The sequence below is a fragment of the Rutilus rutilus genome (assembly GCF_951802725.1).
Source record: "Rutilus rutilus genome assembly, chromosome: 23".
Taxonomy (NCBI): domain Eukaryota; kingdom Metazoa; phylum Chordata; class Actinopteri; order Cypriniformes; family Leuciscidae; genus Rutilus; species Rutilus rutilus.
This window is the reverse complement of record NC_140233.1, coordinates 18,690,494-18,709,008: the sequence shown is the minus strand read 5'-3', so window position 1 is coordinate 18,709,008 and position 18,515 is coordinate 18,690,494. Positions and strand designations below refer to the sequence as shown.

General features: G+C 36.9%; 3 protein-coding genes across 6 annotated transcripts in view; 1 reads left to right on the top strand and 2 right to left on the bottom strand.

The window, feature by feature from the left end:
- Positions 1-673: 673 nt before the first annotated feature.
- cops2 (COP9 signalosome subunit 2) lies at positions 674-6,002 on the bottom strand. 2 transcript variants are annotated; one of them, XM_084396447.1, is made up of 14 exons: positions 5,907-6,002; positions 5,222-5,335; positions 5,064-5,141; positions 4,752-4,877; positions 4,053-4,103; positions 3,673-3,762; positions 3,391-3,468; positions 3,114-3,288; positions 2,443-2,621; positions 2,094-2,146; positions 1,882-1,979; positions 1,694-1,776; positions 1,548-1,606; positions 674-1,421 (listed from the first exon to the last, which is right to left on the bottom strand). In XM_084396447.1, the coding sequence occupies exons 1-14, from the start codon at positions 5,958-5,960 to the stop codon at positions 1,277-1,279; spliced, it is 1,383 nt and encodes a 460-aa protein (XP_084252573.1). In that variant the 5' UTR covers positions 5,961-6,002; the 3' UTR covers positions 674-1,276. The 2 variants fall into 2 exon arrangements, with proteins under 2 accessions (XP_084252573.1, XP_084252574.1); XM_084396448.1 differs by lacking the exon at positions 4,053-4,103.
- Positions 6,003-6,098: 96 nt separating this feature from the next.
- On the top strand, positions 6,099-13,446 carry galk2 (galactokinase 2). Of its 2 annotated transcripts, none has more exons than XM_084396445.1 (10): positions 6,099-6,278; positions 6,420-6,535; positions 6,618-6,741; positions 7,883-7,973; positions 8,058-8,204; positions 8,293-8,391; positions 9,029-9,181; positions 10,122-10,332; positions 11,879-12,080; positions 12,960-13,446. In XM_084396445.1, the coding sequence occupies exons 1-10, from the start codon at positions 6,229-6,231 to the stop codon at positions 13,165-13,167; spliced, it is 1,401 nt and encodes a 466-aa protein (XP_084252571.1). In that variant the 5' UTR covers positions 6,099-6,228; the 3' UTR covers positions 13,168-13,446. The 2 variants fall into 2 exon arrangements, with proteins under 2 accessions (XP_084252571.1, XP_084252572.1); XM_084396446.1 differs by having other exon boundaries at positions 6,100-6,278; positions 6,447-6,535.
- Positions 13,447-13,761: 315 nt separating this feature from the next.
- The window catches only part of atp8b4 (ATPase phospholipid transporting 8B4), a 37,191-nt gene continuing 32,437 nt past the window's right edge, over positions 13,762-18,515 (bottom strand). For both annotated transcript variants that reach the window (XM_084397026.1, XM_084397027.1), the window contains 6 exons: positions 17,617-17,840; positions 17,445-17,528; positions 17,093-17,338; positions 16,449-16,587; positions 15,970-16,100; positions 13,762-15,380 (listed from right to left, as the gene is read on the bottom strand). In XM_084397026.1, the coding sequence (XP_084253152.1) occupies positions 15,054-15,380; positions 15,970-16,100; positions 16,449-16,587; positions 17,093-17,338; positions 17,445-17,528; positions 17,617-17,840 (1,151 nt within the window). In that variant the 3' untranslated portion in view covers positions 13,762-15,053. The remainder of the gene's footprint in view (positions 15,381-15,969; positions 16,101-16,448; positions 16,588-17,092; positions 17,339-17,444; positions 17,529-17,616; positions 17,841-18,515) is intronic.

Sequence of the window (18,515 nt, the reverse complement as noted above, 5' to 3'; positions counted from 1 at the left end):
TGGCGCTCTAAACAGCGGCAAAAGTCCTGGATTCTGATTGGCTGACGGGAGGGACGACGTCACGTGAACGTTACAGCCAATGGTTACGGCATATCAAATGTCAACCAAAATTACACCTCTTTTTGACAGAAATCGGAAATATATTATTCATAATAAAAGTAACAGAAGAAATAATAACATTATTATATATTTTTTTTAGGTTGCATATACAATTTATAAGGATTGTGTGTGTTCATGTAATATTTATATTAGCATTAAATATAAAATAAAATTATTGGAAAGTTCCAAAACATGCAAACGTAAGTGAAACCCCATTGTAATTAATTCTTAACGATATTTTGTTTATAAAATTATACAGATGATGTATATACATTTTATATAATGTAGGCTATAATTTTTTATATATACTTTATATTATACATTGTTTACATAACACATTGTTTAAAATGTAATAGTTTTATTGTACTTATTGGGATTGGTCATTCCAGCTGAGGACTTTTGGCCATATAGTGTATGCATGATTTTTCTGTGATCTGATTAAGAAAATTAATCTATTCAGTTTTATTTTTTTAATAAGTTGAAATATTGTCTGTATCAACTTCAGTCGATCAATATTGAGATCAACTTCATTGCTTATCACACATAAAATCATAAACCATTCCAGACACATTTTCCGCTGAAGCAACAAATGCATTCTTTATTTTTGTTGTTGAAAAGTGAAACAGAAGAGCTCAGACAGCATTAAAGTTTCAACAGATCTGTAAAGTTTGGTGAGGAATTCTAGCAATGACGGCACTTTCAATACGCATGTGCTGCGGTGCAACAGCATAAAACTCAACTGAATCTTACGCAAACCAAGTAAAACATGCTGACTCTAACAAGAGACAGACAGAGTTCAACAGATAAATGACTCAATTTCACACAGCACGTCTTCACGCTTTCCATTTAAGGCAAACAATTTAAAATGTCTGCCAAGTGCCAATGTGTGTTATTGAAGTAACTTTTTTTTTCAGGTGATGGAAACATATTCATATTAGAGACTTAACAAATCAGCACAGCAGACATCCTGTGGGAACTTCTGCTTTGTTAAGGACATTTAAAACGGACTTAAGTGAATACAGCTGTAAAAATACAAACTAGCCAAATTACGCTCCCGCTTCAAGTCAATCTGTGATCGGGGGAGTAAAGAGCTTGAAAGTAGTTAATGTCACTGACAGCCTCGAATCGACCGGCTGCCTGATGGGGGAATTTGTTCTCCGGGATCGTCAGTGTCAAATCAAGCCAGTTTGCTCACAATGGCCTGGTTGAGAGAGTTCAGCTGATTGGTCCATCTGTCCAGAGCGGTGTATCTGGCTCCGCCTCTTTTCTGGTGATCGAGCTCCAACAGCTGATTGACCTGGTCAATTCTACCGTTGATTGTGCTGAAAGACGTACAACATCAGATTCATATGTATTATATATATATATTTGCAGTGAAAGAGTATTAAAAAAACATTTGTAAATTAAAAAAATAAAATATATCGATATAAAAATTGGATTAAACTTACTTGTCTAAAATACACTGCACAAGCAAGCTTTCCACATCCGAAACATCAATATTCAATTCCTAAAGAAAAACAGGGACATGAAAGCATGTTATAATAATATAATATATTTACTAGAATATAATAACTAGAATATAATATTGATTTACCTTTGAAATAAATGGTATGTGTATCCTAGTGTAAGGCTTAATCAATTTGATGAGCACTTGCGTTCTTATGTTCCGTAACAATTCTGAAGGGAAAAGGAAAAATAAAAATATGACTCCAACATTTGATGTATGAGATTTATGAAATAAGCAGAATATGTACAAGGAAGCCAAAAGCCACCCAAACTGACCCTCAATATGTTCTCTGATGAAGGGGTCGTCCATTATGTTGCTGTGATTCGTCTTTAGGATTTTCTCAAATTCTGTGATGTCATTGTTTTGGTAGGAACTAGACAAATTATAAGCAATTAATACCATAAAATTAATCCATTCGGACCACATAAAAATTGAGTTAAAATAGAAGAGGACCGGATAAATGAGAAGTGGTATTGTGCACACTTACCTTACTAGGTTTGTCATTGCCAGGATTTCTGGATCATTCTTGTAAGGTTTTGCCTAGTCACAGAGCGACATAGAAAGAATTAGTTTTTTTGTTGTTGTTATATTATAGACCACAAAATTTGACCTCCTATGACCAGGCCCAGATAGAATCTGCAGTGTTTCTGCACTGATTCTGGGGGGAAATAAGTTCCTTTTCAAGTTGAAATGTTAAGTGGAACAGAGTCCAACATACTTATTGGTCAATGAAAGCAAAATATTCAATATATAAACATGCAATGATGAAGAATGTGTACTTTCTGATGGCCTTAGACAGATTCCATGTGGGCCTGTGCGTGACTGCCACCTCATACCTCTTGAGAATCAAATGGGTTGATTCCAGACTTCATCAGCATGTTGGCCAAGACCAGGTACTTCAGACAAGTGGTTCGTCTGGGGCTTCCAGACTCGTCATAGTTTTTGAACGCCTCGAAAAAGTCTGTATGCGCCTTCTCGAACTCGCCCTCCCTCAGGTGCATTTTACCACCACACTCTAAAGAGAACAGGTCACAAGTCAAAGGAAATTAGTGGACTTTCCAATTGCACACCGTAAACAAAAGAAACTTTCCAGTTATACACAAAAAAACAAACTGGTTTCCAATTATTCACAAAACAAACAAACAAACAAACATGCTTATGCACAAAAGTAAACTTTCCATTTGAACACAAAACAAAAACAAACCAAACAAACATTTCAATTGTACACTAAACAAAACTTTCCAATTGTACATAAAACAAAAAATATTTTTATCCGCAAAAACAAACAAACTCTCCAATTGTACACAAAACAAAACTTCTTATACACAAAACAAAAATACACAAAAAAATAAATAAAAATAAATAAAACAAACCAACTTTCAAATTGTACAAAATAAATAAAACAAAACAAAACAAATTATGCACAAAATAAAATGTTTTTGTTTATGTCTTCATCTTAACAACTACATCTTTGATATTAAAATAGACAAAAAATTGTGTAAAATACCTCTGATGACTCCCATGATGAGTGGGTGTGGGATGGCTGATTTAATGTGTAACGACTGCTCATAGAGGGCCTTCAGTTTCTTGTTGTTTTTCTGTGCCGTATACATCTGAATCTCCAAAGCATAGATCTCCAACAGCTGAGTGCCCTTCTTCAAGTCGTCCTCTCCGTCATCCGTCTAATTAAGGACATCGATCAGTTTCAGAACAGCACGTTTGACATTTAAAGACAGTGACATTTTGGTTTCCTTTATTTATGCGACACTGATCATTTACTCTACCTGACATGACTGGTGCAATTGCCTGAGGATTTTCTGCAGCTTTCCAAACTCTTCTCTTTCCAGGTACAACTTTCCCAACTGCATGAAACAGAGGAGCGGAAGTTAGCAGTATTCTTGAATTACACATCCTATCTGCAGTTTGCTGGTCAATATTAAAGGGCATAGCATTGACACAATTATTATCATAGTACTGCTACTGTGTATTGTTCCTGATACATAAGTGTATATCTGTAATATAATAACAGATCGTTTAAATACACAATGCAATGCCACAGCACAAACCTTGGTGTTAGTTTTAAACCAAAGTCTGTCATTTTTGGCATCTTTTAAAGCATCCAGTGTGGTCTCATAAAACTCTTGAAGCAAGTCCATCTGGAAAAAAGGGAAAAAGATAAATATTACTTTATTATCTTTAATAACATAATGATATTTAATTTTTATATATAAAGTGTGTGTGTGTGTGTGTTTGTGTGTGTATGTGTTTGTGTGTATTAGGGCTGTCACGATATCAGTTTTTTAACACCACGGTTATCGTGGCCAATAGAATGCGAGTGACGATATATTACGACATCTACAGAAACCTTATAATATGTTATCAGTCAAATTCATCTTTAGTTTGTTTATTTTGTGTTTTTAAATCAATGAATCACACCATTACATACAACATTTACAACAACTGAGACTCTGGCTTTCTCTGGCTTCTTTGACACTGCCTAAGAAATAGGAGACAGAAAGAGAAAATACTGTCAAGTTCAACAGTATTATAAAGAAGTTTTAAACACAACTAATAGCTTAACTTGTTAACTTGTGTCCCCATTTTGGAGCACAAATCCACACCCAAATTAAAATACACAGTCCATGAAGCCTTTGGACTTCAAACATTGTAGACTAATTTAAAAGAATTTACAGAGAAAAGAACATTTGGCAGATTGTTTGCCAGAATTTATTAAATCAATGATAAAATTAATCGAACATTTTTAAGACGATGCTGCGTGATTTCATTTCGAGGAGACTGAAATGCTAACCGTTTTTAGCGTCAAAATACAATTTATGAGAATAAATTCTGCTTTATGACAGATGGCAGCGTAAAGGTGCAATGCCATCTCTCCTATTGTACTTTGGGATGTCAACCAGGTGCGCTCACCCTGGATTATTTACATGTCATATAATCATATGAGTACTACTTGTTTTAAATATTGCGGTTATCGTAATATATTGTCACACCCTTAATAAACACGATATCGATATTCTATGGTTTGAATATAACGGTTATCGTCAATAACGGTATATCGCGACACCCCTAATATTTATATATATATATATATATTACTGAACACAGGAGTTTAAAATGTATTAAATACCTGTTTGGAGGTTGAGATATAATCTAGAATAGAGTTGATGGATTTCTCAGAGTAATTTCTGGTGACAGCACTCCTAATATACGTCAAAAGCTGTTTGTACCGGTTCATCATTTCAGGAAAATTTGTCTGTAAAAATAAGAATAAAAAAACCAACAAATCAAATGATCAGATTTTATAGTACATCATTGACTTATTTTTTATTGTATTATTTTACATTTAATTGGCCTCTTAGACAATACAGGAGAAGAAAATGATTTATAAATATTACTTATTAAATCTTATACAATATATTGCGCTGCTATTGTTACACACCAATTTGAAGTTGATCTTAATCATCTGTTTCAGTGCTTTGAAGCCCCATTCTCCTTTCTCACCCTCCAGTTCCAGCACCTGCAGAACAGAAAATAGTGATTATTACACATATTCAACGTTACAGTACGGATGCAGACACTGAAGGCGAAGCGTCTAACCTTCTGAAAGCTGCTCAGGGCTGCTTTAGGATCATCTTCTTTGAGGGCTTTAGAGTTGTAGTACTGATTCTCCAAATCAACATTGGGCTCAGAGTTGCTGTCCTCAGAGTATTCCTGAAGTGAAAGCAAACAAATGGTATGTGCAACGTTAATTACAGGTCATTTAATCATAAAGGATTCATTCAAGTATTTGCCTGAAAAAACATCTTGAAGGATATTGTACAGCTTAATGGTGCATGATTGTTATGATTATGACAACTGCGTGACAATAGTTACCTTAAGATTATTTACAACTGTACATCTATATACGTACTAATCTATTCAACAACCAACTGAAATTGGATATCATGCAGTTTCATAACTAGCAGCACATTAGCTATACTAATTTAGTCAACTTCACATGAGTCTGCAAGTTATCAATAGATACATAAGAGATTCAACATCAGGAATCGGGTTTGTAAATACATCGCAGTTCTTACGAAACTTCAAATAAACCAACTTAAAGAAGGCTGTCATATTTGTTGACTTGGTCTTTGCAGTATTAGCAAACTAGCCACCTGCTAAACAACACCATTGCGAAATTAAGTCCCTGTTAACAGGCTAAACAACATTTACTGATGTCGCTACACTTGCTTAGCATTGAATTACATGCATTTACAGTTGAGTTTATTTTAAACAGCCGTACCAAGTCATAATCCTCTTCATCATCGCACATGAAATCATCTTCCATGTCAGACATTTTGACCGGAGAGAGAGACTCTTACCCACAATGCTCGCCGGCAAAGCGTTATGACATCACGCCGCGCGTTCTGTGCGGTGCGCGCGCAGCTCCGATTCCTTCCGAGTGTTTCCGAATCCAGGTTTCGGGATTCGTGTGAGTGTCTTCCGTGTTGTTTAGGTTGTAGACGCGTGATTCCGGGTATGACAGTCAGCTGACGGCACTTGTACGGTGTTAGTCCACTCCTGCATTGTGTACTCACTGTAAAACAAAGATTATAAACAGCACAATGGCCACAATTCCACCGAAAATCAAGGTGCTGCTCAGTGGAAATGAGAGGTAAGTTGCGACTGTTCGGGACACTTCGTGCAGCTATTCGGAAAACTTCGATTGTGAATGAATGGAGTCAACTCGTCACGTCGATTTACATCCTATTGTTTTGTTTTAACTTTAATGTTTTTGTTTTTTTGTTTGTGTTAGACATACACTTTCCCCTCTTTTTGTTAGGTTGCAGAAACTGAAAGAGGCTTTTCATGGAAAATATGGTCAAATGCCTCTCTTCTACGCTCGTGCTCCAGGGAGGGTGAATTTGATTGGTGGGTTGCAAGCAGTGTGTAAACATAACGAATACCGTCAGCACTGCATTTTATGTTTTATCATAAATCTTATCATTTCCAGGTGAGCATATTGATTATTGTGGCTATGCTGTCCTTCCGATGGCAATAGAGCAGAATATTCTTGCTGCAGTTTCTGTCAGTGACTCCCAAACTATCCAGATGACCAACACTGACCCCAAATACAAGTGAGTGACAATGTTCTTTATCTTCTGTTCTTCACAATTTAATTGGTCACATTTTGTCAACAAATTGTTATTAATTCATTAATTCAATTACTCATTCGCTTATTCACTCACTCACTCACTCACTCACTCACTCATTCATTATTCACTCACTCACTCATTCATTATTCACTCACTCATTCACTCACTCACTCATTCATTATTCACTCACTCACTTATTCACTCACTCACTCACTCATTATTCACTCATTCACTCACTCACTCACTCACTCATTCATTCATTATTCACTCACTCACTTATTCACTCACTTATTCACTCACTCATTCATTATTCACTCACTCACTTATTCACTCACTCACTCATTCACTCACTCACTCATTCATTATTCACTCACTCACTTATTCACTCACTCACTCACTCACTCACTCACTCACTCATTATTCACTCACTCACTCATTCATTCATTATTCACTCACTCACTCACTTATTCACTCACTTATTCATTATTCACTCACTCACTTATTCACTCACTCACTCATTATTCACTCACTCACTCATTCACTCACTCATTATTCACTCACTCATTCACCCACTCACTCGTTCATTATTCACTCACTCACTTATTCACTCACTCATTATTCACTAAATCACTTATTCACTCACTCACTCACTCACTCACTCATTCATTTTTCACTCAGTCATTATTCACTCACTCACTCATTCATTATTTACTCATTTATTAATTAATTTGCTCACTTACTCATTTATTTATTTATTCATTTACTTATTCATTAATTCACTTATTCATTCATTATTCACTCACTCACTTATTTATTCATTATTCACTCACTTATTAATTCACGCATTCAATTCATTCATTCACTCACTCACTTATTAATTCATTCACACACTCTCATTATTCACTCATTCGTTCATTCATTATTCACTCACTTATTAATTTACTCTCATTCATTCATAATTCACTCACTCATTCATTATTAATATTCACTCATTTATTAATTTATTAATTTACTGATTCATTAATTCACTTCATTTATTCACTCACTCATTCACTTAATTTATTAACTCAGACATTCATTCATTATTCACTCACTCACTCACTTATTTCTTTCCTTCTTACAGGGATTTCACTGTGTCTGTTGATGGCATCACCATTGACAGAGAGGATCCTCAATGGTACTATTACTTCCTTTGTGGAGTGAGAGGAATCCAGGTGGGGTGTTTAATGACACACATAATGCATGTTTGCATTATGGCATTATAATCAGTCATTTGACCCTTGACCATGTGTATGCAGGAGCACTTGAGCTTGTCTTCATTGGCAGGGATGTGCTGTGTGGTAGACGGGACTATCCCGGCCAGCTCAGGGCTCTCCAGCTCCAGTGCCCTGGTGTGCTGTGCAGGTCTGGTCACCATGGAGGCCAATCAGAAGTCTCTTTCTAAGGTAGTCCTTAATGTAAATCCTCTAACCTGCATTACATACTGTACAACTGCTGCTTATCATAGATGCGCTCGATTTGATTTCACTTCAGGTGACTCTCGCCGAGACGTGTGCCAAGTGTGAGCGTTATATTGGCACTGAGGGGGGAGGGATGGATCAGTCCATTTCTTTCCTGGCCGAGGAGGGAACAGTAAGCCACGTGTCTTTCATATTTGTTCTAACAATATACGTGGTATTTGATTTATTTTTGAAGGGTCGATGGTATGACGCTTTCTTTGTGTGTGTGTATGATCTCATCTAATTTTTTCAAAAATACAGTAAAAATGCAATTCATACATACTTACATACAGTGATCGAATATACCTTTTTTATATGATGTACATGTTAAAATTCATCAAATGAATTGGGGGGAATAGTCAAGTTGTCAGGGTGTTGCATCTTGATATTATAATGAAGACAAAATGCCTCATTAAAACGATTTTTTAAGCTGTTACTTGTTAAAAATGTCATATAGTACAACAAGCCAAATAACATGGCATTTATTATGTTTAAAATGTGTTACATGTATTCAAGGTTTAAGGAACATTTTTTATTTTATTTTATTATTTTTGGTTACACCACATGACATTTTTTAAGTTATTTTTTTACCATATAAAACCAACATTAATACAAATAGTACATTTCTAAGGCACATGTGTTTTAATGTAGAATTTAAAATAAAATAAAATTCTTATTTGTTATTGACCCATTGACATTTTTAACACTATGCATCTACATTACAAATATGTTTATGAGGATTTAGCTTGATTTGACTTTTTTCCCTCAAGGCAAAGCTGATCGAGTTTAACCCGCTGCGAGCCACAGACGTGAGGTTGCCCGACGGGGCGTTCTTTGTGATCGCCAACTGTTGTGTGGAGATGAACAAGGCGGCCTCGTCTCACTTCAACATGAGGGTGGTGGAGTGCCGCATTGCCACAAAGGTCTGAACGTCAGGGATGCTGCTAGAATCATAGTTTAGTCTTTGTAATATAAGATTTTTTTTGCAAGTTCACCAAAAAAGTACACTACATTTGAAAAGTTTGGGATTTTGGAATAAGTCTGCAAGGCTGCATTTCTTTGATCGGATATACAGTAAAAGTAATATTGTGAAATATAATTACAATTTAAAATAATAGTACATTTCTATTGTAATATGTTTTAAAATGCAATTGATTCCTGTGATCAAATCTGAATTTTTAGCATCATCATTACTCCAGTCTTCAGTGTCACATGATCCTTCAGAAATCATTCTAATATGATGATTTGCTGCTCAAGACACATTTCTGATTATTATCAATGTTGAAAACAGATGTGCTGCTAAACCTTTTTGTGTGTGTGTGTGTGTGGAAACTGTGATACATTTTTTTCAGGATTCTTTGAATAGAAAGTTCAAGAGAACAGCATTTATTTGAAATAGAAGTCTTTGTAACATAAATGTCTTTACTGTATCTTTTTTATAGATTTAATGCACCCTTTCTGATCCCAAACAGTTGAACAGTCGTGTATATATTCTGTAGTTTTAATCATAATAGTGAACACTGTGGATGTTTGGTTATAAGACCCCAGTGGTGAATTTAAAAGTAGCTCAAAGACTGAGTACATTTAACATTATTTTACAGTAGGTGGCGCTGCAACCAAATATATGTGGTATTTTAAAGGCAAAAATAAGAATTTTTATTTGTTAATCTGCAGTATTTGAGATGATTTTTTTAAATTGACCCCAAAATTGGCACCAGATTTAAATCTATAGATCTATAAATCCAGAAGCAGTTATTAAGCTTTAGTGATTGGCCAAAGTTTCCCCAAAGTTTTTCTAGTTCACACCCTAATTTCTGACGTTTGCTTGAGTATATTGATGGTAGAAGGTGTGCGTGTGTGCAGATGCTGGCTAAAGCGCGAGGTGTGGACTGGCAGGGTCTGCTGAAGCTGGGGGATCTGCAGAAGGAGCTGCAGGCGAGTCTGGAGGAGATGCTGGAGCTGGTGGAGGAGGTGCTTCACCCCGAGCCGTACAGCAGAGAGGAGATCTGCAGGACTCTGGGTATCAGCGAAGAACAGCTGGGGCAAAACATCCTCAGCGCCAACACACAACATGGTGAGACAATAGGAGGAGCTCAAAATCTGCTCTTACTGAGAAAATAATCTTACATTTTCTGGTAATGCTTTGGCAATACATTTAAATATATTGCTTCTATAGATATGATCTACTCTAAATGAGTAGTTTTATATTTCACCACCGTTTTTAATTTGTCATTCACAATGCTTGTAGTTCTTTCCCTCTTCAAAGCCTTTAAGTAACAGTCTTGTACCTATTGGGCCCTATCTTACACCCGGCGCAATGCAGCGCGACGCAAGTGTTTTTTGCTAGTTTCAGCCCGACGCAGTTTTCATTTTCACGTCCTGCGCCACGTTGTTTAAATAGCAAATGCATTTGCGCCCATTTGTGGGCCCATGAGCGTGCTGGTCTGAAAAAGAGGTGTGCTCAGGCGCATTGTTGATGCGTTACTATTTTGAGGCAACAGAAATAGACCTGGTCTAAAGTCAATGGCGCAATATATATATATTTTGTTATTTAAAGGGCGCATTAGTAATGTGCCCCTATAGGCGGGTCCACAACGTGCGCACACTCAACTTATTACACACAGAGGGATGCACAGCAGCACACAAACATGCCAAATATTTAATGTAACAATGTAAAAGATTAATATTGTGTACATAAAGATATGGTGAATCCGGCTTGTCCCGTAGATGGTCTGCTTGCACACTTTAACCTCTCACAAGAGCAGATCCGTTTGCGCTCTGGAGACAGCTTCCGCCTTTCCACTATCAAATTCCGTCATGTAAATAGCGAATGTCATGGCGTGAGTGCAACTGGCTTTTAAAGGGAATGGGAGATGAGACTCTGATTGGTTTAACGCACGTAAATCCCAAAACACACCCATTACTCATTAAGAGTATAGAGACAACCCTTTTAGACCATGCGCCGGGAGCGCTGACCATTTTTCCCGTCGTCAAACTAGCAAAAGTGGATTCTGACACAACCTAAGTGCACTTGCGCCGTGCGCTTTAGACCATGCGTTTAGATCGTTAAAATAGGGCCCTTTGTCTTATTGTCTGAATGCTTTTTTGTTCAAATAAAAATTTCGGTAACACTTTACAATAAGGTTCATTAGTTAATGTATTAGATGAACTAACCATGAGCAATACATTTGTTATTGTATTTGTTAATCTTTGTTAACGTTAGTTAATAAAAATACAGCTGTTCATTGTTAGTTCACAGTGCATTAACTAATGTTAACAAGATTATATTATATTTTATTATATATAACAAGTATTAGTAAATGTTGAAATTAACATTAAAGATTAATAAATGCTGTATACATGCAGTTCATTATTAGTTCATGTTTACTAATGTAGTTAACTAATGTTAACTAACAAACCTTATTGTAAAGTGTTGTGCTTCACCTTGTAGCTGGTTGACTTGGTTCATGACTTAAAACGCTTTAACGAAGACTTTTTTTTTTTAAATCCCTATCGGAAAAATGATTAATGGACCTTATTGTAAAGTGTTACCAATGTTATATATTATTGCTGAGACAAATTGTCATTTTGCTCTACATCCTCTTCTGTTTGTTCCTCAGCGACTCAGTTTAAACTGTACCAGCGTGCCAGACACGTGTACGGCGAGGCTGCCCGCGTCCTGCAGTTTAAGGCCGTGTGCGACTCTTCCCCCGCCGACGCCGTCGCTCAGCTGGGCGACCTGATGAACCGAAGCCACGCCAGCTGCAGAGACCTGTACGAGTGCAGCTGCCCGGAGCTGGACCAGCTGGTGGACATCTGTCTGTGAGTGAGAGTCGTGTCATATCACACATTATACACTTACAGTGGAAAACATTTCTTACATATGCATTGGGGGTTTTTCTTTTCACATACACTACTGGTCAAAAGTTTGGAATATTTCTTTTTTGTGTTTTTGAAAGTCTCTTCTGCTCACCAGAGATGCATTTATTTAAGGAAAAATCCAGTAAAAACAGTAATATTCTGAAATATTATTACAATTTAAACCAACTATTTTCTATCTGACTACATTTTAAAATGTAATTTATTCCTGTGATGCAAAGCTGCCATTACTGTTTAAATAGATCATTAAAACTTGATACAATATCATTAAAATATATATTTTTTCTTTCTTTTGGACTTTCTATTCATCCAAGAATCCTTAAAAACAATGTATTATGTTTTCCACAAAAATTTGAAGCAGCACAACTGTTTTAAACACTGATAATAATATTAAGAAATGTTTCTTGAGCATCAAATCAGCACATTAGACTGATTTCCTGGATCATGTGACACTGAAGACTGGAGTAATGATGCTGAAAATTCAGCTTTTATCACAGGAATAAATTACATTTTAAATATTTTAAAACAGTTTTAAACAGTAAAAAAAATTTGTATGGAATTATTTTATTATACTTTTTTAAAATTATTATTATTTATTTTTTTTAAACAATTTTTACTGTACTTTTAATCAAATAAATGTATCTTTGGTACATTAATCATTAAACTCTTAATAAATCTGAGTTAATTCACTTTTGACTTGTAGTGTATTTCTTCTGTGAGGCCAAATGAGTCACATCTCTGACCTTCTGTGGCAAACTACTGGAAATTGCTGGAGTCTGTTTAATGAATTAGTTTTAGCGAAACCTCTCCCTCTGTTCACAGGCAGGCGGGCGCCGTGGGGTCGAGGTTGACCGGAGCTGGATGGGGAGGTTGCACGGTTTCCATGGTACCCGGGGAAAAGATAGACTCTTTTCTCCAAACCGTGAGTGCACGATATTACATGCCTGACGCCCGTCGATCCGCTCTGGAAAAGCAGAGTTTATTCGTGACAAAGCCGGGAGGAGGGGCGGCAATTTTCATAGAGGAATGAAAAGTAGCAGGGCTATTTTCTCTCATTTTAGCTACACAATGTGGGTAAAGGAGGTGTTGCGTGTAATGGCAAATCTGATGAAAGGGAAACTGACTCTATAAACTCTGAATGGGCATTTTCACTCTGTACGTTTCGAAAGAATGAAGAAATAAGTGATCATTTTATACCCAGTTCGAGGTTGTCAGGGCACTTGTAAAGTACCAAGAATTGCTCTATACATTCCTACTTTGAAAGCGTTCAAGGTCAATATTCAACATTCAATAAAAACATTTCAATGTTTCCAAAGCCTCATCGTTTACTTTTTTCATTTAATAATAAACATGTCATTAGTGGCGTTTAGTATGGTAAGCAATAAACATCACTATTACTGTTTGCTCACGCTTGCGTTTAGTATTGTATTACTTTAGTATAGTATAAAGTATTACACTTTAAGGTGCTTTTAGACTTACCTTTAGACACATACTGCATCATAGCAGAACATCATAGCAACCACCTAGCAACCCCCTGGCAACCACTCAACACCTTGGCAACAACCCACAGCACTCGAGTAAAAAACTCTAGTAAAACAATTGTTACATGAAACATGAAGGCAAACCATCCATTTTTAAATAAATTAAACAATGGCCATTTAATGCATATCATATAAAAAATGACAATGAATTGTATAAAAATCCATGCATTTAAATAAAACCAATAAACAATCTGCATGGTCTTTGTTGACAAAATCGTACAGCAGAAAAATCGTATACATTCGTCATATATATATATATATTTAACATAACATTAAAATAACGTCAACTGTACACTCATAAAAAGGAAATGTTGCACGACGCCCCTCGTCAAATAAATTATTTTAGAAAATATTATCTACGTTAAAGTAGGCAATGAGGGCAATGAACAGCTAATGTGCCTTTGATACATTCAGAGAAAAAAAAAATGCTGTCACGTTTCAAACGACAAACAACTGAAAGTACTTCCTTTGATGAAAGGAAAACAAAAAGGCACAAAAATTCCTTCTGTAAAGGATCGTTTGAAAGAAATGCCCACTTTAGACCTTTGTAGTAGATAGATGTGGAATTCTAGTTTAATCGTGTAAATGCTTCAGTCTATCGCTTGATGGAAGGCACGACTCAATAAAACTCAGTCTTCTCAGTTCGCTGAGCTGCATGCAAAAGCACTAACTATGGACAAGTGTGGAATGGTTTTACACTTCCTTTTTTATAAAAATATCTTTTAAAACTCATTCAATTGTTGAAAAAGCTCGAGTTTGCTTTGCAAAGCCAACGTAAGATTTACAGCCAGCGCTTTTTCTCTGAGGCATTGGTTTCGCACATTCCTAGATGTTAGTACTCATCCAGTAGCATGATTCATTTGGGTGTGCTTTAGTAAACTGAGGGTATAGAAGCAACTTCCAGGTCTTTAAACACATATCCACTGCAGATGCTTGTGTTTATATTAACAAAACAAGAGGTATTACTGTATTTCACACGTCATTTTGTTGAACGTAAACTCGTGTTTAAAATTGTGCAGGTTATAGTACTCGTGGGTTTAACGTTTCAGATGCCTAAAACATTCGCAAATGCATAAAGGGAAGTTCTAAGAACTCGAAATACAAAAACGGTGAGAATACAAAATTAATCTGAGGTTCGTTGTCAAATTCACTGAACGGGTTTGCCTTGTGAGACGGCAACAGACTCGCATGAGAGTGAAAATTAGGTTTCTGTGCTTCATTGTGCTGGCTCTTTGGAGTCTCCTGTGCATGTGTGGCCGTGCCCACGGGCATCTCTGGGAGCCCAGAGTGTGTCTGCCCAAAATCCATTATATTTTCTCACATTAAAGACGGGCACTATTTCCTCTTCCTTCAGTAAAGAAAGAAAAACAGCCCTTTATCTGGCCTCCAAGTCTTCCACCATTACCTCTTGATTTTGGTCACTTTCCCTCCTAAATCTAGAGGTGGTTGAGGTGGTCTCTTTCGCACTGGTGGTGTTTTTCACCAGGTCGGTGTCCGCAGGGCCTCTCAACGGTGAGGAGAGTGGATATGTGGAAGTAGAGGATGTTGGTACCTTCATGTTCTTGCCGGAGGTGATGAGTTCTCCGTATCCCTGCTGGTGGGCGAAAGCGTACGCCGAGCGCCGAGAACTCGTCCGGCGGACTCTCCTGAGGTTCTGCTCTTGAGGACCCTGCCGTCTAGTGGCCTGCTGAAGTAAACGCACCTGCGGGAGGGCAAACGGTTTGGGGTCAGTACGATTTTTTCAGTACTTTTATTGAGCAAGGTTGCATTAAATTGTTTAAAAGTGTCATTTGTATTGTATTGTATTATTTCTATTTAAAATAACTGCTATTCTTGTAAACTTTTTTATTCATCAAAGAACCCTGAAAAATATATATTATGGTTTCCACAAAAATGCTAAGTAGCACAACTGGTTTCATTATTGATAATAATAAGAAATGTTTCTTGAGCAGCAAATCATCATATTAGACTGATTTCTGAAGGATCATGTGACACTGAAGACTGAAGTAATGATGCTGAAAATTCAGCTTTGCATCACAAGAATAAATTACATTTTTAAATATATTCAAATAGAAAACAGTTATTTTAAATTGTAAAAATATTTCACAATATTGCTATTTTTATCGTATTTTTGATCAAATATATGCAGCCTTAGTGAGCAGAAGAGACTTAAAAACAAGATCTTCACAACCCCACATTTTTGAACGGTAGTGTATTCACTCATTCATAAGGACATATTAATAACTTTTTTTCTTCCCACTGCTGTAAAATTCATGTGTGTATGTATAAACCTTGTCAGTGTGTGTGGGATAGAGGTCAGTCCTGATGAACCGGACCGCCACCATGGGCATTATACACACGACTGTGGTGAGGAGGATGACCAGCCACACAATCCCCTGATTCAGAGAGTTACGTGCGGTACCTATAATCAAACAGAAAAATATTTAACTTAAGTAATATTTGAAAAAGCTGTTATTGTACACCAGATGGTCCCCCTCTTGTTGAGGTTATATGATCAGTTGACGACTACTCGCTAATATCTGACCATTTTGGTCTTAGAATGATGCAATCATTGATAACAAAATGCTGTGAATATGGTTTTCACAATGGAATTTACAGCAAAAATATGATGCTACATCCACACCAGTAGATGTCAGTATGAAGTCCAAGAACAACTGCCTTGGTTGTTTAGGAATTCAAATACAAATATATATGACTAAACAATGAATAAATACTAAAAGTACATCTTTAAATGCATTTAAATTCTTACCTATGAAAGGAAACTGGTTCGGGAATATGGTGAAAATGCTGTCGCTGTGCAATGCAAAAAGGATCGCAAAGTAAACAGCTAGACTGCCCCATATAAAGAAATGGTTCACAGCGGTCCAGTAGTTGGTGTCAAGCCCAATCTGAAACAAAATGTAATATTTCAACAATTGTTAACATAAATTGTATAGAATCCCTGTTAAACGCTTATTTTGAATTAGTCTGTGACATAACATGTGGGCGGAGTCAGAGACAAGTTCATATTGTGCGTTCAAGTCATGTCGCAAAGATCGTATTTACGAGTTGAACGCACATGAACACCACCACAATGTTGTTAATACCAGTGGGAAGCTCACGAGAATGAGATTTAGGGTAATTGTGTTTGAAAGTCATGAATTTTTTTTTTAAAACATCTTTATTATACAATTAGTAAAGCACCTTTATTAAACAAAACATACATTTTTATTTCTCAAATTCACCTATTTTTATCTATATATGGTGTGGGTTAAAGTTAGGGTTAACATCAATCTTTTAGATTCCACAGTCAAGATAACAGAAATTCGCATCAGAGAAAAAAAGAGTAATTTATTTCTGAAGTAGTTATTTTAATGGACTGAGTTAACAAGCACAGTTGTTAAATTGGCTCACCTGTATACTGACCACAATGACCAAAGAGGTTGCTATGGTGACGGCGAAAGCCTGCTGATCAGAGATTTGTGCGCCGTCATCCCGCACAGCGGTCATGAAGGCTCCATATGGGATGAAGAAGAGGATAAAAGAGGTGCAGACCCCCTGCAGCGTACAGGTGAAGAACTTTCTCTTGTTGAAGAGTTGGTTAAGCTGCCCAGGTCTGTACAAGTTTGGATAGCGTAAACTGTACTGCTCGTTCACATCCTGCAAAACCAACAATCTTAATGTTAAAAGGTTAAGATTGCAGTGTTTGGTGCTGCTACACAATGCAGCTTTCATGACCAAAAACTGACATCATGACCAGGCTTACCTGATCAAACAGGCCCATGGCCAGAACAGGAAGTGAGGTGTAGACAATGTTGAAGAGTGTGATGAACCACTGGTCATATACCGTCTGCAGTGACAAAATGACAATTATATATACATTTACAATCTTCAATTGAAAGCATATGCATATTGCATCCACAGGCTGAAATATTTACCTGGGCAGAGAATCCACAGAGGAACCCGTACCAGAAATGAACCAGTGTGAAGGCGAAGTTCTTGTAGAAGAAGTAACAGAGGAAGTTGCACATGCGGTGGTAGGACCAGCGCCCGTGGACGAGCAGGAGGCGCTGCAGGTAGCGGAACTGGGCAAAGGAATAGTCAGAGGCCAACACCGCCTGCATGCCCTCCTGTCCGCTGATGCCCACACCAATGTGTGCCGCTGGGGGAGAGAAGACCGTACACACACATCTTTACACACATCTCAAAAAGCCCAGCATATTTCCATAGCAACCACTCTATTAGACCAGCAGTGCATCTGCATCGAATATTTCAGCCGTGTGGCGTATATACTGTATGTCACAAGCATCCGATCACACTGTGCATTAAGAATAAGATAGATAGACAGATAGATAGACAGACAGACAGATAGAAATATGCAGATAGACAGACAGACAGACAGACAGACAGATAGAAACATATAGATAGATAGACATATTCATTCCCCTAGATAGATAGATAGAAACATGCAGACAAGACAGACAGACAGACAGAAAGACATACATGCAGACAGACAGACAGACAGATAGAAACATATAGATAGATAGACAGACAGAGATAGAAACATGCAGACAGACAGACAGACAGACAGACAGACAGACAGACAGAAAGACAGAGATAGAAACATGCAGACAGACAGATAGAAACATATAGATAGATAGACAGACAGACAGACAGATAGAAACATGCAGACAGACAGATAGAAACATATAGATAGATAGATAGATAGACAGACAGACAGACAGACAGACAGACATACAGACAGACAGATAGACAGACAGATAAAAAGCATATAGATAGATAGACAGACAGGCAGATAGAAACATGCAGACAGACA